This window comes from Typopeltis vanoorti, chromosome 13, assembly GCF_054136105.1.
Source record: "Typopeltis vanoorti isolate ZY-2024b chromosome 13, IOZ_Tvanoo_1.0, whole genome shotgun sequence".
NCBI classification, from domain to species: Eukaryota; Metazoa; Arthropoda; class Arachnida; order Uropygi; family Thelyphonidae; genus Typopeltis; species Typopeltis vanoorti.
In genome coordinates, this window is record NC_143561.1 from 122,521,482 (window position 1) to 122,539,150 (window position 17,669).

Below are 17,669 nucleotides of genomic sequence, written 5' to 3' on the forward strand. Positions count from 1 at the left end.
CTATTTAGAGTATGCGGAGGACGCTGACGTGTAGAAGTAGGGAGATTCTTGTTCTGTTGTATAAGGCTTTGATTAGGCCACACATGGACTATTGTGCCCAGATTTGGTCACCAGGTTTTCAGAAGGATGAAGAGCTGTTGGAAAGGGTCCAAAGGAGACTGACTAAGGTAGTTTCTGACCTCTGCAATGTCGAGTATGAGGAAAGATTGAGAAGATGTAATTTGCAGAGTCTGGTGGACAGGAGGAAGAGGGAAGATATGATAGAGACCTACAAGTTGGTAAAGGGGTTGTTATAGTATCAATGCTGGGGAAGCTTTACAGAGAATAGTGGGAGATCAGGGGGAGAACCAGAGGTCATCCCTGGAAGCTGTATTAAGAAGGGTGTGAGTAGCGGAGTGAGAGGCAGGTTTTTTTTGTGCAGAGTTGTGAATGATTGGAATGCCTTGCCTGAGAATGTGGTGTCTGCAAAGAGTTTGAATGTGTTTAAAACACGGTATGATGATCTGTATGTGTGATAAAAGGACCTCCTAGATGAGTCTTTGACTCTATGAGGTCTTGGGGTGGTAATAATATCTTTATTTTGTATATGGCTACTTTTGCTTAAAAATTAGTCCGTTACACTTCACTGTACTCTTTCAGTATTTCATTATATATTCTGACTTTTATTATTTTTAATAGTTCTGAAATAAAATTACTGAAATGAATTTTCTCTGTTCTAGGCTTGCAAAGGATGTGTAGTGCAGAATTGTGTATGTACAGGTGATAAAGGACTACCTGTAAGTATATAGATAAATATTTCACATTTCATTGATAATTATGTATACTGAAATAATAATATTAATGTAGTAGAAAAATATAAACTAATTTATTATAAGAAGTTCTGATTAAATATGAGTGTGATTTGCTTTAAGATCCACTGCCATTAAATTAACTTGCTGATGCTATTATGCATACTTTTTTTTTTTATTTGATAACAAATGAATGACATTTAAGAGAAAACTTAAGACATCATTATGTTTTTGGTGGTGCCTTCTGGGATAGTGATATGTACATATATACTGTGTGTGTGTGTGTGTGTATGTATATGTATATATATATATATATATATATATATATATATATATATATACTATCTACCAATAATTGTCCAGACACACTTGTTATTTGAAGTTACTGAACACTCCATGTTTGTTATTAATAAAATAAAACCGGTATACAGATAGTAGGAAGTAGTATATCATCATATCAGTTGAATACAGGTGGTATGGCAACATGATGTGAACTCAGTGACTTCAAGAGAGGTGTCATCGTGGGCTGTTACATTGGTGACATATCCATATGTACTATTTCTGCTCAACTGGAGCATTTAAAATCAATGGTTGGCAATGTGATTGACAAATGGAGACATTCTGGTATCACTAGTGCAGGAAAACACAGAGTAGCTGTGTTTCCACAGAAGAGCAGTAGAACACAAGCCAAATATTACAGCTATGAACAAGGTGGCTCATCTGGCCTGGTGCAATGAGTATGGAACATGCAATCTGACAGGAAATATATTCACCTATTTCCAGTCTTATGGCAGGGTGTGAGTCCAGACAGTCTGGTGGATTCTTATTACTACAGCATGTTGTACTCACAGTAAGGTTTGGTGGTGGAGGAGTAATGAACTACTGGTCAGTGTCCATTTTTCCATCAAGTTAGCTAGTACCTTGCTATTTTGAATAATCAGGTGCTGCCTACACTGCGGAGTTTTTATGGAATGGACCCATGTTACTATCAAGATGATAATGTCCCATGCAACAAAGCTGCAGCTGTTATGGAATGCTATGCAGAGATGGGTGCTAAATGACTGTCCTGGCATACGAAGAGTTCTGACTTCAACCCCATCGAACACGTGCAGGATGAATTGGAGTGGCGATTTAGGTCCAGAGCAGCACGTCCTCGATCTGTCACTGAACTCAGTGAGGCTTTGATGGAGGAATGGAGACAAATTCTACTCGATGTTTGCCACACATTGGTGGAAAGCTTCCCTCAAAGGATGCAGGAGGAGATCAAAGCCAAAAATGGACATATCTGATATTAGGGTTCGCCTGGTAGTATCAGTTGTAAATTGCTGAAGTGTCAGGACAATTATTGGTAGATGGTGTATATATATATATATATATTATTATTATTATTATTAAACAAGACCTCATGGAGTCAAAGACTCATCTAGGAGGTCCTTTTATTTCACACACATCTCATCATACCAGGTCTTAAACACATTCAAACTCCTTGCAGACACCACACTCTCAGGCAAGGCATTCCAATCATTCACAACTCTGCACGAAAAAAACCTGCCTCTCACTCCCCTACTCACACCCTCTTTATACAGTTTCCAGGGATGACCTCTGGTTCTCCCCCGATCTCCCACTATTCTCTGTAGAACTTCTCCACCATTGATCCTATAGCAACCCCTTACCAACTTGTAGGTCTCTATCATATCTCCCCTCTTCCTTCTCTCCACTAGTCTCTGCAAATTACATCTTTTCAATCTTTCCTCATACTCTGACATTCCAGAGGTCAGAAACTACCTTAGTCAGTCGCCTTTGGACCCTTTCCAACATCTCTTCATCCTTCTGAAAACCAGGTGACCAAATCTGGGCACAATAGTCCATGTTTGGCCTAATCAAAGCCTTATACAATGGAACAAGAATCTCCCTACTTCTACACGTCAGTGTCCTCCTCATCATTCCCAGAAGTCTTTGTGTTGTCTTCACAATTTTGGCGATGTGACCCCTAAATTTTAGATCCTTATCCACTATCACTCCCAGATCTCTTATTTCCTCTACTTCCAACAATATATTTTCACCAAGCATAAATTCTGCATCCCATCTTTGTTTTCCAAATTTTAAAACCTTACATTTTGCAACATTGAATTCACATCCCCATTTGCTTGCCCAATCACTTAATTTATTCAAGTCTTCTTGCAAGGCCACAACATCTTCACTACTCTTTATGGTTCGTCCCAACTTTGCATCATCTGCAAACAACTGAATATCTCCATCCAAATCTTTACCTATATCATTTAATATACAAGTTAAACAGCAATGGACCTAAAACAGATCCCTGAGGCACTCCACTAGTGACTTTCCTTTTCCTGGATATCGCTCCCCCCCCCATACAACTTGTTGATACCTATCAGATAGCCAGTCTCCAATCCAATGCACTAATCTAATATCTAACCCCTTCTGCTCTAGTTTGACTGTCAACTTATCATGAGGTACTCTATCAAAAGCTTTTGCGAAATCCAAGTATATTACTGTGTATCCTTCTCCTCTGTCCAAGGAAGCAGTCACTTTATTGTAATAAGTAAGTAGATTACTAAAACACGACCTCCCTTTAGCAAATCCATGCTGTCCATCAAAGATTATACCATTGTTGTCAACCCAACTCTGGATCCTAGTTCTCACAAGCTTCTCCAACAACTTAACCACAACACCTGACACACAGATAGGCCTATAGTTTGATGCTTGAGTTCGATCACCTCCTTTATGAAGTGGCACAATCTTGCCCTCCTTCCACTCTTTAGGGACTTGACCAAGTGCAAGACTCGTATTAAAAAAATATGTCAAGGCAGGTGTCAACTCTCTGGCACATTCCTTCAGAATACGTGGTGATATATTATCAAGTCCCACAGCCTTATTTACATCTAGTTTACTCAACTCCCCAAACACCTCTTGCTCACTTACAGTCAGTCTCTCCTCCCCATCATCAACTGCTCTTAATCTCTCCATGAAGTCACATTCACAAGATTGAAAGATCTTTATGAACTGCTCATTAAGTATCTCCACCACACATTCTGCAACAGCTGTCTTTATACCATTTCCTCCAATCAATGTCATCCTTCCATAATCATTCTTTCTTTTGCTGGCTACATATCGAAAGAACTCCCTAGGATTCTTTTTAGCTTCATTAGCTAACTGCTGTTCATACCTCTCTTTAGCTACTCTCACCAACCAAGTCACTCTCCTTGCCTGGTCTTTGTAGAATTCATGAAATTGGTTACTTCCACTTCTCTTATGCTGCCTCCACAATGCCCTTTTTCTCTGTATTGCATGCTTAATCTCTTTATTCATCCATCTCACACCTAACTTATTTAACCTTCTCACCCGTGGTATACATTTAGACATTGCATCCACTAAATATTTTTTGAAAATCCCCCAAGCTGCATTGATCTCTTTTCCAGCTAACTCCTCATTCCATGCTACACCTGCAAGCTGTCTCCTGAGCTCTTCATAATCACCCCCCTTGTAGTTCCACATATACCCTTTTTTCACAGGGGTCCTTGCACTGCTGGCAACCACCCAAGTAATCACCTCATGGTCACTTTCGCCAGTTGGTAAATGATTTGATACCTCATTGATAATTATATCCTCCGATGAGATGACCAAATCCAAGACCCTTAATCCTCTTGTGCCCTCTGTTACATACTGTCTGAGGTAGTTATCCCTCAAAAACTCAAGAAACTCATTTTCTTTACTTCCAGTTGCTATCTCTTCATTCCAGTCTATATTGCCATAATTAAAATCACCCATAATGATCACCCTTTTCTTATTTGCTTGGCTTATTTGACTATACATTTCACTATCACCACCATCCACATTACCAGGTCTATAACAACATCCCACCAAGTATTTGATTCTATTCACCTCTATCTCACACCATACTGCCTCAAAATTACTGGCCCCATTTCCCCCTTGCATCTCTACCTTGTATGGACATAACTCTTTCTCTATCATCAATAGCACTCCCCCTCCCTTTTTACCCCTTCTATCCTCACGAAACACATCATACCTTTCCATCTCTATTCCTGTCAGGATGTCATCCTCATCTAACCATGTCTCACTTATTCCGACAATCTCTGGGTGCACAGACACAATTAGTGCAACCATTTCATCCGCCTTGTTTCTTATACTTCTAGCATTGGTATACAAACACAACAACTCATTTCTGGATCTACAGCTAGTTCCACTGATACCACTCACTCGATGTGATCTCTCCATGCTGGACTGGGGCCATTTCCCTTTCTGCTTCTTCATTTTAGAACCCTTTGCAATTCCATCTGTTTCCTTTTGATCCCTGATCATCCCATTACTTTCCTGCCTACACATTCTCTCACCTCCTCTTGGAGCATCCACCTTTCTCACGCTGTGTATCCCTGTCCACCCTGAGCCTCCCCTATATATATGTATATATATATATATATATACAGTGTGTTCTATATATCATGGAACATTCTGTAGGAAGGTTCCTCCTTTGCAAAGCTGAAAATGGAAGGCATTTATGTGATACTGTTTTTAATAACTAATAAAAAAAAATCTTGTGATGTTAAAAAATGTATGCAACTTTTATATTACAAAATATAGGCTTCTACAATAAATTAATACATTACAGTCAGTGGCGGCTGGACAATAGAAACAGGTGGGGCGAGATTCCAAAAACAACTTAATATTTTTATATTTAGTGGGTTCTATTATTGATTTATAGTTATTATTTCTATTACAATAATGTTTAGTCAGAATCCACTAATGTATTGAGCTATTAATTTTTTTAAATTGTTAGGATGTAACATATACGGGCTCAACATTAATAACACAAAAACTCAAAGGATTTGCAGTTGCAGGCATAGCTCAATGGACTGAGCAAAAAAAAAAAAAAAAAAAAGAAGCTCAACGGACTAGAGCAATGAACCGGAAATCCAAAGATGCTGGTTCGACTCCAGCTGGCTGCCCTGCAAAATGTTTTCATTTTTCAAGTGTTAAAACAAGAAAGTTATTATTTCTATTAATTTGTAAATCAATGTTGAAACTTATGAGATTCTGAGAAATAACGACACACGTTTTTCCAATAAACTATCGGTTTTGTTCATAGTTAAAATGTATTGTTTATGGACGTAATAAAAATTTAAACTTTAAAATAAATTATAATAAGAAATGACAACAATAATTAAACACACTAAAAACAATAAAACAGATCAACAACAAGTATATAAATAATAAATAATGAAAGAATCGCCCGCTATTTACATAAAAATGCAGTGACTGGGCCAGACTAAACTGGCCCCAAGATAAGCGTTGCGTGAGGTAAACAAACACGATCGCTAGTGCTCTTGCCTCATACATGCCCTGTGTTCTACACATATAAAATAGAGCCAGCCATGGCTGGCTCTATTTTATACGTGTAGAACACAGGGAGAGCTGGCCTCAGAGACCGTACTAAGTCACATTATGCAATATTGCCACAAAACACTACAGTAATTTTTTTTTATTAAACAATAAAACGTGTTGGAAATAGATAAAAAAAATAATAATCACAAGAAACATATTTTTTAAAACTAACTACAATTATAGGGCTAGTTATACAAATATAGGTACGAGCCGCCCCTGATTACAGTGCAGATTAAATATTTCTTTGATTTGCTTCAGGATTCATTGCCATGAAATTGATCGTTTCTTTTAGTGTTGCACGGTGATCACCATTCATTTTAGAAATTATGGACTTTACAACCGTGTTGTTATAAATAACTATTTTAATTTCCCGACGTTTCGATTTTCATATTAAGATCATCTGCAGTATATACAAATATACAAGTACAACCTGAGTTACATTACACGCAATAAGTTAAAGCAACAATGATTTGATCATGGGTTATTCTACTGGCATGACCTCTAGTGAGAAAAAAAATATTTTTTTACAACTTAATTTAGAAACTACATCAAAGCTAAATTCTATTTAACATAACATGAGAAAAACATGGGGTGCTTAAAGGTCAAAGCTGTATAACTGAGAGGAGATCTTCACATAGCCTTTAAAGGAATGTGGAGAACTGACCAGGGCTTCTGACCTAATGTCCAATCCTCACCTTCTCATGGTACACCCTGTTAGGTGTCTACCTGGATACTTAATGAATGAGGATGGGCTGGCAATTTGGGATTTAGCTGCCCAAATTGTATTCTTATTGGCTTAAACCACAATATTAAATGATGGTACAACATGATAGAATTTCATGCTGGCTAGGGCATTGCTGGTTAAACAAGGCCCCTGTTGTTTTCGCCAGGAAAACAGGGCAAACAGCGAAAAGTCAGCTACTGGAACAAATCCTAAAACACACCCCAACTCAATATCACCAGAATTGAAGATTGGTACTTCAATCGAAATGGAACTAGCTGAGGAATTAGATAAGTACCAGATTGACATAATAGGGGTGACTGACACAAAAAAGACCAAAAACTGGTGAGCTCTTTCTGAGCAATAAATACAAAATATTATATTCAGGCAATGACAATCAAGGAAAGGAAGGAGTAGCCATAGTATTCAACGCTAAATACGAGGCTAATCTTGAATGGCAGGCAATTTCAAGTAGAGTGATGTGGGTAAATATCAGAATTTGCAATTGGACAATGAGACTTATTTGTGACTATGGTCCCACAGAAGGTTCTCCTAAGGTAGAAGTGGAGGAATTTTTTGAGGGTTTAGAAAAAGCAACTGACACAATGAAAAATGAAAAGTTGGTCCTTGTTGAGGATTTAAATTGCAGAGTAGGAAATGATTGTCAGACATACAAAAATATTTTTGGAAAATTTGAAGAAAAGAGCAAAGCTTATAACAATGGCAAATACTTGTTGGATTTCTGCTCAAAACATGGACTGGTTATTACTAACACCATGTTCCAACATAAAATGTGCACAAATTCACATGGAGAGAAGAGGCGAGGAATAAAGAAAAGTCTCATTGACTATATTGATAATGATATTTATTCTCCGGTGCAGGACCCTATAGTGTACAGAGGATTTGAAATTGGAAGTGATCACCATTTAGTCTTAAGCAGGATAAAATTGAATCTTATATTGAGAAGAACAACATGTAAGAAAGTTTTAAAATGAATAAAAGTTGAGCAGCTCTTAGATGTGAACTGTAGACTAAAATATACAAACATTATTCAAGAAAAAATGCAAGAGTTTGAGAACAGGAATCAAACCTTAGAGATTCAGTGGCAAGCTCTGAAGAAAACATTGATTGATTCTGCCAGAGAGGCATGTGGTGAAGTTGTCTGCAAGGATAGAAAAATCAGAACTCCCTGGTGAACACAGGAAGCTAAAGAGGATGAAGGAAAAGAAGAAAGCATATCAAAAGTTCCTGGCAAATAAGTCAGCTTTTGCTTTTAGAGAATAGAGACGAATGTAAGAAAGCTAAACACTAAAACTAGCTAAATAAAAGTCATGGGAGGACTTTGGCAAGAACATAGAAAATAAATATCAAGAAGGTGGTAAGATATTCTGGAGGTTGTTGAAGAAGCTCAGAAATGGAGGAAAGAGTGCTGTAAACAGAATTAGAGATGATAAAGGTGATATGAAAACTGGAGAAAAAGATATCCTTGAAGCATGGAGTAATTACTTCGAAAAATTGCTAAATGAAACTAGCAGTGATGACAGCACAGTGATAAAAAAATGCTGACCAGGAATGCAATCAGGAATACATGAAATGAATAAGCCATGAAAAATCTGAAATCTGGAAAGACAGCTGGAGTAGATGATATTAGACCAGAAATGCTCAAGTATGGAGGTATAAAAGTTTTACAGTGGCTACGCTGCATAGTCCTCTGGATAGTCCACTGCATAGTCTTCTCTACTGAGTGTTGCTGGTAAGATTTATGCCACTATACTTGAGAAATGGTTGAGAAGGATTGTGAAAGAGAAGCTTGGTGAGGAACAAACTTGATTCATGCCAAATAGAGGCTGTCAGGATCAGATATTCACTTTACAACAAATAGTTGACGAGTCATGGGAATATAACAAAGATCTGTTTTTAAGTTTTGTAGATCTGGAAAAAGCACATGATAAGGTTCCAAGAGAGAAGCTATTCAAAACGCTACAGTTGTATGGTGTCAGTGGATCATTATATCAAGCACCACTTCGTTTTTATTTCAGTTGTAAGTCAGAATTGTAAGTTAGAATTGAAGGAAGTACAAGGAGATGGTTTCATTTAAATCTGGTGTCAGACAAGAATGTACATTATCACCTCTGTTATTCATTATCTATATGGATTACATTATGAAGGAAAGTGGTATTAAACCTGATATCAGAATTGGAGATATTAATGTCAGCTCCTTGCTTTATGCAGATGATGTTATATTTCTAAATAAATCCACTACAAGTCTGCTAGATTCCCTGACTAAATTGAATAACTGTTGTGATAGATATGGTATGAAGGTCAGCAAAAAGAAGACAAAGATAATGGAAATAGGCAGAAGCATTGAAAATATCAGCTGCATTGTGAATGAAGAACCTGTAGAACAAGTAAAACATTTTAGCTACTTAGGCATGATTTTTAGTGAAGATAGTAAATTAAATATGGAAATAGACAACAGAATCAACAAAGCTGGTATGGTAGAAAGTCAATTGAATAAATTCATATGGAATAAGAGAGAAATTAGTCAGAACACTAAATTAGCTGTATTCAAGACAGTGTTCAAATCAATTTTAACTTATGGATCTGAGAGCTGGGTCAGAAGTAAAACACTTGACCAAAGACTAGAGACTGCAGATATGAGCGTCCTGAGAAAGATTAGGGGCATGAACAGATCGCATGAATGGGAATATCATATTAAAACAAGGATATTAGGAAAGAACTTGGCATTGTCAGCATCCAGGAATGTGCTAGCAGAGCTAATCTCAGGTGGTATGGTCACTTAAACAGAATGGGCGAGGAAAATTTAGTCAAACAAGTGTTCTCTTCCAGGTTGGCAGGAAAAAGACCCAGAGGAAGATCAAGATATAGGTGGATTGATGTGGTAAAAAGTGCCTTAGAAGATAGATATATAAATATAAGATCCGGCAATGTTGTAGCTTTGACAGGTAACAGATTGATTTGGCAGAAAATTGTAGGTAAGAAGTTAGTAATGATGTAAATTTTTCATGTAGTACTATCATATCCTGTACACCCCTTCAGGGTAAATGTCATGAATTTGATGATAATGAGAAAAACATTCTTTTGTATATAGATAGTCTTTTTTTAGTAACAACGATGTCCTATTTTTATCATTACAATTGTTATTTTTGATTTAGGAGTCTGGATTATCTATAGTCCTGTTTATAATTAACTCTTGGAGAGAAAGGTTCTGTGGGTAGAATATGTTCCTTCCATATGGATGGGATTTTTAGACCATCATTATTGTTCAGATTGGAGTGGTTGATAAGAATCTCACAGGCTTCTTTAAATATGCATTCATACCATGTTTTGGTGTGATGTAAACAACTGGTGCTTTTCCAGTCAATTCTACGTAAAATGTGCAGGGCATGATCAAAAAGGCCAGCATCACCTTATTATATTTAATGTGTCGTTTATGTTCGTTTTGTCTGATAGGAATTGTGCATACTGTTTCCCCTATATATGGTATATGACAGGTGCAATAAATACAGTATGTTCCAGGGTGGGCCAGCAGAAGGAGTGGGTCTTTGGATGAGTTGAGTAAGCTTTTTAATTTCAGGAGGTTTAAAGGTGGTTTTGAGGTTGTATTTTCGTAGTATTCTGTTTATTTTATTTGATGTCCCTTTAATGTAAGGAATGGTTATAGTTTTATTGTAGGTATAGTTGAAGGCATAGATAGCCCGAATTATCACTTAGCCAAGAAATTAGCAGCAACACTCAAGGAGTTGGTAGATCATTCCACCTCCTATATCAGAAACACACAACACTTCAACACAAAAACTAGGTGTCATTAACACTCTAAAAAACAGGGCTTTGAAGATCTGCTCCAATGAACATGCACTGAAAGACGAATTTAAAGTTATCAGCAATACTTTTCTAAAAAATGGCTACAGCTAAAACACTATTACAAAATTCTCTACAAGATCTCAATAAAAAACAAAGATAAACTAGACTACAATAAAACTATAACCATTCCTTACGTTAAAGGGACATCAGATAAAATAAATAGAATACTATGAAAATACAACCTTAAAGCCACCTTTAAACCTCCTGCAAAATTAAAAAGCTTACTCAACTCATTCAAAGACCCACTCCTTCTGCTGGCCCACCCTGGAGTATACCGTATTTATTGCACCTGTAATATACCATATATAGGGGAAACAGGATGCATGATTCCTATCAGACAAAAGGAACATAAACGACACATTAAATATAATAACTATGGTGAAGCTGGCGTTTCTGATCATGCCCTGAACACTCTACATAGAATTGACTGGAAAAGCACCAGTTGTTTACATCACAACAAAACATGGTACGAATGCAAATTTAAGGAAGCCTGTGAGATTCTTATCAACCACCTCAATCTGAACAATAATGATGGTCTAAAAATCCCATCCATATGGAAGGCACATATTCTACCCACGGAACCTTTCTCTCCAAGAGTTAAATGTAAACAGGACTGTAGATAATCCAGAATCCTAAATCAAAAATAACAATTGTAATGATAAAATTAGGTAATCATTGTTACTAAAAGAGGACTATATATATATATAAAAAAGAATGTTTTTCTCATGTTATGTTAAATAAAATTTAGCTTTGATGTAGTTTCTAAATTAAGTGTAAAATTTTTTTTTTTTTCTCACTAGAGGTCATGCCTTGTAGAATAACCCATGATCAAATCATTGTTTCTTTAGCTTATTGTGCATAATGCAACTCAGCTTGTACTTGTATATTTGTATATACTCCAGATGATGATCTTAATACGAAGATTGAAACATCGGAAATTAAAATAGTTATTTATAACATGGAAGACTGAAATTGCCTTACTAATGTTATTATTAATTATTTTCTTTTCTTTGATAGTTCACAAATGAATAACATTTATGAGAATAACTTAAGACATCATGCTGTTTCTGGTGGTGTTTTCTGGGATAGTGATATGTATGTGTGTAGTATGTATGTGTGTGTGTATCACAAAGCACAGGAGTCTAAAATAAATTAATACATTACTGCTAAAACTTTTGAGAGCAGCAGAAAATTAAATTAATTGATTAATTGCATAAAAAATTATTTTCGAAGACCCATTGGATTAATAGGATGGTAAGTGGCTTGTTCCAATAAGAGTAAATATCTGTGTATATTAATACTTGACTTGAAGTAATGTAATTAGAAACGTGTGGAAAGTTTTTTCACTTTTTTGGAAATTAAATTAAGCTTACCAAGAAATTAGCCAATCATAAATGTATTTCATGCATAGACTTTGTTAAGATAATTTCTTAGTAAGTTTAATTTATTAGAAACTTATTCATTATTCTATATCTCCTCTCCTCTCCTCCACCAATTTCTGCAAATTGCATTTTGTCAATCTGTCTTCATACTCAACATTCTGGAGACAAGAAACCACCTTAGTCAATCATCGCTGAACCTTTTCCAATACATCTTCATCTTTTTGAAAACCAGGTGACCAAATCTGTGCACAGTAATCCATATGTGGCCTGATCAAAGTCTTATATAAGGGAACCATAACATTTTGACTTCTACAAGTCAGTGCCTTCAGCATCATTCCCATTATCTGCTGTGCTGTCTCCTCACAATTTTAGCAACATGTCCCCAAAATTTTAGGTACTTGTCTACAATCCCTCTCAGATAGCTCTCCTCAACTTTGCATCATCTGCAAACAACTGCATATCACCATTCAGACCTCTTCCGGTATCATTTACATACAAATTAAACAACATGGACCCAAACACAGACCCTTGGGGTGCACCACTAGTAATGTTCCTCTCCTGAGATATTGCTCCTCCATAGACAGCTTGCTGATACCTATTGCAGAGAGCCAGTCTTTATTATAAAAAGTAAGTAGATTGCTGAAACATGATTTTCCATTAACAAATCCATGCTGGCTGCCAAAGAATATTTTTCTGTTGTCAATGTGATTCTGAATCTTAACTAACCTCTCTAACACCTTAACTACAACTCGAGACACACAAACTGGTCTATAATTCAAAGCCCTACTCTTATGACCTCCCTTTGGAACTTGACTCAGTGCAAGACTCATGTTGAAAAGATATGCAAAAGCTGTTAACTCCCTGAACATTCTCTCAAAACATATGTTGAAATAGGATCAAGTCCTACAGCCTTATTTACATCAAGTATTGAATTCCTCATATACCTCCTGTTTAGTTATTAACAGTTCCTCTTCCTCCTCCTTTTCCACTGCATTCAAGTTCTGCATGATGTCACATTCATAAAAATTAAATACCTTTATAAATTAATCATTAAACATTTCAGCTATGTCCTCTGCAGCATTCCTCCATTTTCACCAATCAATCCCCTCCTTCCATAATCATTCTTTCTTTTACTGGTCACATATCAAAAAAATTCCTTAGGATTTTTTTTAGCTGCATTAGATAACTGCTGCTCATACTGCCCTTTTGCTGCCCTTATCAAGCAAGTCACCTTCCTTGCCTGCTCTTTGTACTTCTCATGTACCACTACTTCCAGATTGCAAACCTTATCTCTTGATTCATCCATTTCACACCTGCTCTTTTTACCTTCTTAACCTTTGGAATACATTATGATATTGCCTCCACCAAATAGTTTTTGAGTAGGATCCAAGCAGCATTGATATCCTTTCCATCCAGTTCCACTTTCCAATTCATTACCGCAAGCTGTTTCCTTAGCTTTTCATAATTACCAGCCAGCCTTATAATTCCACATATATCCTTTTCTAACAGATACCTAGAATAACTGGTCACCCTTTAAGTTATCACCTCATGGTTTCTCTCATCAACTAGTGGAAGATTTGACACCCCATTTATAATAACATCATCTGATGATCAAATCAATACCCCTGATTCTCATGTACCCTCCATTATGTACTGCCTAAGGCAATTGTCTTTCAAAAACTCCAGAAATTCATTTTCTTTACCCCCAGATGCAGCTTCAGTTAAGGTATTGGAGGGGTCTTTATTAGAAGAATTGATTGCCAAATATAAGAATTCTTTAAGATGGTCACACTAATGGACTTGTGAAGAATGCATCTTCATTTAGCAATCTACTTGCATTTCGTGATAAGATGAGGAATATACTGGATAAGGGAGACTCTTATATAGTATGTTTTTCAGACTTATAAAGGTGTCCAGCGACATGACAGTCTGTCATGTCGCTGGACAGATAAGAATACATCTGGTTTATTGTTACTTAAGTGTAGTCTCCTAGTTACCAGGTACCAGTCTTCAGCTGTTTTTTGATTTTGCAAATTTGAGGAAAGTTTTAAGAATGACGCTGATGTTAATATCCTTTCCTTCAGGAAGACTTGATCAGGCTTTTAGCTTATGCATATGAATGGGATTACACATCTAATGTTAATATGTTCAAGGAGGTAAAGTAATGTACTATACTGGTGGAACTGTGCAGGAGGTGGATGTGTAGTCTCTCTAAACTTTCTGCAGTGTTTCCACAGCAATAAATTGGATGCCAGGTCACCAAATTTGAGCACAGTAGGCTATGTAATGGTCTGGCCATTGCTTTATCGAACAACACAACCACTCGAGAGGGTTCAAAGACAAGTTCCTATGGATGACAAAGGAAATATCAGGACTGTGAAATGTTGTTTGGAAAAGGAATGTAAATTGCAGTGCTTGGTGGATAAACAGAAAGGAAATCATACAGACATTTAATATACATATAGACAGGCCTAGGTGTTGGTAATTATTCATAATAGTGCTTCAGCTTATGAACAACACCAAGAGAGGAAAACAATAAATTAATTTATTGAACTTACTAATATTTTGGTTGTTTTTTTACCTAGCAGATTCAGTGCACAAATTTCAACTGTGACAAGCACAGAGGTACTAAACTAAATCTTTAGAAACATTTTTTTAAGTTAAGGGATATTGCATCCCATATTGTTTCTTAGCCGAATAAGAAACTCAGAGTTTTATGCTGAATATAGAAACTAGATAAAGTTCGGCAATTCCAAGCATAAGCAAATACCTGGATAGAGCAGCACCTGACCCATTTGGTAGTGCAAACTGAGGCAACTCAGTTTGCACTACCAAAAAGGGTGGAGCAAGCCCCGATCACTATTCTTGGTATTTACCCATAACGTGAACTTAGCTCCTAGGAGTTGTATTACTGTTCTACATTATTATTATTATTATTATTATTATTATTATTATTATTATTATTATTCAGGCCTCCAAGGAGTCAAAAGACTCATCGAGGGAGGTCCTTTCTAAGACATAAAGTCTGTCAAGACTCATCGAGGGGAGGTCCCCCCCTGAGAAACACAAAGTTTATCATACCACTCCTTAAACCCACTGACCGTTCTCGCTCCCACCACTCCATCAGGCAATGCATTCCACAACTCAACCACCCTCCACACAAAGAAACCACTCCTTACCCTCTTGCTCACAGTTTCCTTTCGTAACTTCCAGGGATGGCCTCTTGTCATCACTCCTTCCCGCTGATCAACCAAGCGAAAGAACTCCCCAGTGTCAACCCTGTAACCACCTCTCAACAGTTTAAAAGTCTCAATCATATCACCTCTCCTTCTTCTATCCACCAAACTCTGCAGTCCACATTTTCTCTCAGCCGATCATCATAACTATCCTTGTACAGTCCTGAAACCATCTTTGTCATCCGTCTTTGTATCCTTTCCACAGTTAATTTATCCCCTTCAAATCCTGGGGACCAAATCTGAGAACAATAGTCCAAGTGTGGTCTGATCAGAGACTTATAGAACGGAATGATAACCCTCTTATCTCTGCAGGTCAGTGTCCTTCTCATAATAGCAGCAATCCTCTGTGTTACCTTCACCACCTTTGCAATATGTCCCCTAAACTTCAGGTTTCTATCAATCATCAACCCCAGATCTCTTGTCTCCCCTACTTCCTCCAGTATAACTCCTCCCATAGAGTATGCAGCATCCCATCGATGTTTCCCAAACCTCAAGACCTTACATTTTGCTGCATTAAACTGACACCCCCGTTCATTTGCCCATCTATCTAGCTTATTTAAATCCTCTTGCAGGGACTACCACATCTGCACTATTACTAATAATGCTTCCAAGCTTCACATCATCCGCAAACAACTGAATATTCCCCTGCAATCCATTGGCTATGTCATTGATATAAAGGTTAAACAATATAGGTCCTAGTACTGAGCCCTGTGGGACCCCACTTGTAACCATCTGCCTCCTGGAAACTGCTCCACCATACACAACTCTCTGATACCTATCAGACAGCCAATCCTGAATCCAGTTGACCAATCTGACATCCAGACCCATGTGCTGCAACTTAAATATCAGCTTATCATGTGGCACCCTGTCAAATGCCTTCGCCAAGTCTAAGAAAATTGCAGTATATGCCTTTCCCTCATCTAATGCTCTTGTAACTTTATTATAAAAGGCTAGCATATTGCTAAAACAAGAGCGTCCTTTCACAAATCCATGTTGATTCTCACAGATAACATTACCCCCATCTGCCCAATGCTGTACACGGTCCCTCACTACTTTCTCCAAGATCTTAACAACTACTGATGACACACAGACTGGCCTATAATTAGACACTTCCAGTCTGTTACCACCCTTATGCAATGGCACTATCTTACCTTCCTTCCATTCCCTGGGCACCTTTGCCAAAGCCAGACTTTCATTGAAAAGCCACGTTAAAGGTATTGTCAATTCCCTAGCACATTCTCTCAAAACTCGTGGCGAAATACCATCCAGTCCCACAGCTTTACTGACATCCAGAGTACTCAGTATCTGAAACACACTCTCCTCCTGTACCTCCGGACCTCGTACCAGTCCTATCCCTCTAGCATTAAAACTGACTCCTCTAGGATGAAATACTCCAATAAAGTGTTCATTGAACAATTCCACTATGTCCGCTGCATCAGTCACTCTATTCCCATTTTTATCCCACAATATCATTCTTCCACAGTCATTTCTCCTCCTACTGGCCACATAGCTAAAAAATTCCCTAGGATTTTCTTTGGATCTTAAGGCCAATCTCCTCTCATATTCCAGTTTCGCTTTCCTTACCACACGAGTCACTCTTCTGGCCTGTGTCTTATATTCCTCATGCATCTCTTCACCTGTCTCCTTATATCTCTTCCATAGCCTCTTTTTCGCATGCAATTCCTGTTTAATATTGTTTGTCATCCACTTTACTCCAAATTGCGCCCTCTTCTTCACTTGTGGTATACAACTTACCATTGCTGATAACAAATATTCTTTCACAATTTCCCACGCACTGGTGATATCCCGGCCTTCCAATTCCTCCCTCCATGAAACTTCCCGAAGTTGACGTCTAAGACTATTATAATCACCTGCCTTATAATTCCACATAAGTTCCCGTCTCTTTGATACTCCTGCATGTCTATTCATTTTCCAAGTCAACACCATATGGTCACTCTCTCCAACTGGTGGGAGAGACGTCAACTCAGTTATTATCAACTCTTCTGATGCTATAACCAAATCCAAAATTTTTGAACCTCTTGTTCCCTCTGTTACATGTTGCCTAAGACATTTGTCCCTCAAGAATTCTAGAAATTCCATTCCCCTATTGTTACATGCATCTTCCTCTCTCCAATTTATACTACTGAAGTTAAAATCTCCCATAACAATCATTCTTCTTGCACTTGCCAAACTTAGCTGTCTAAACATCTCCTGGTCCCCATCCTCTGTGCTCCTA

General features: G+C 37.4%; 1 protein-coding gene across 1 annotated transcript in view; it reads left to right on the plus strand.

Moving 5' to 3' along the window:
• Positions 1-17,669, plus strand: part of LOC150100509 (uncharacterized) — a 1,094,033-nt gene that overhangs the window by 148,584 nt on the left and 927,780 nt on the right. The window contains exon 2 of the mRNA XM_090402670.1: positions 720-776. Within this exon, the coding sequence (XP_090258796.1) occupies positions 720-776 (57 nt within the window). The remainder of the gene's footprint in view (positions 1-719; positions 777-17,669) is intronic.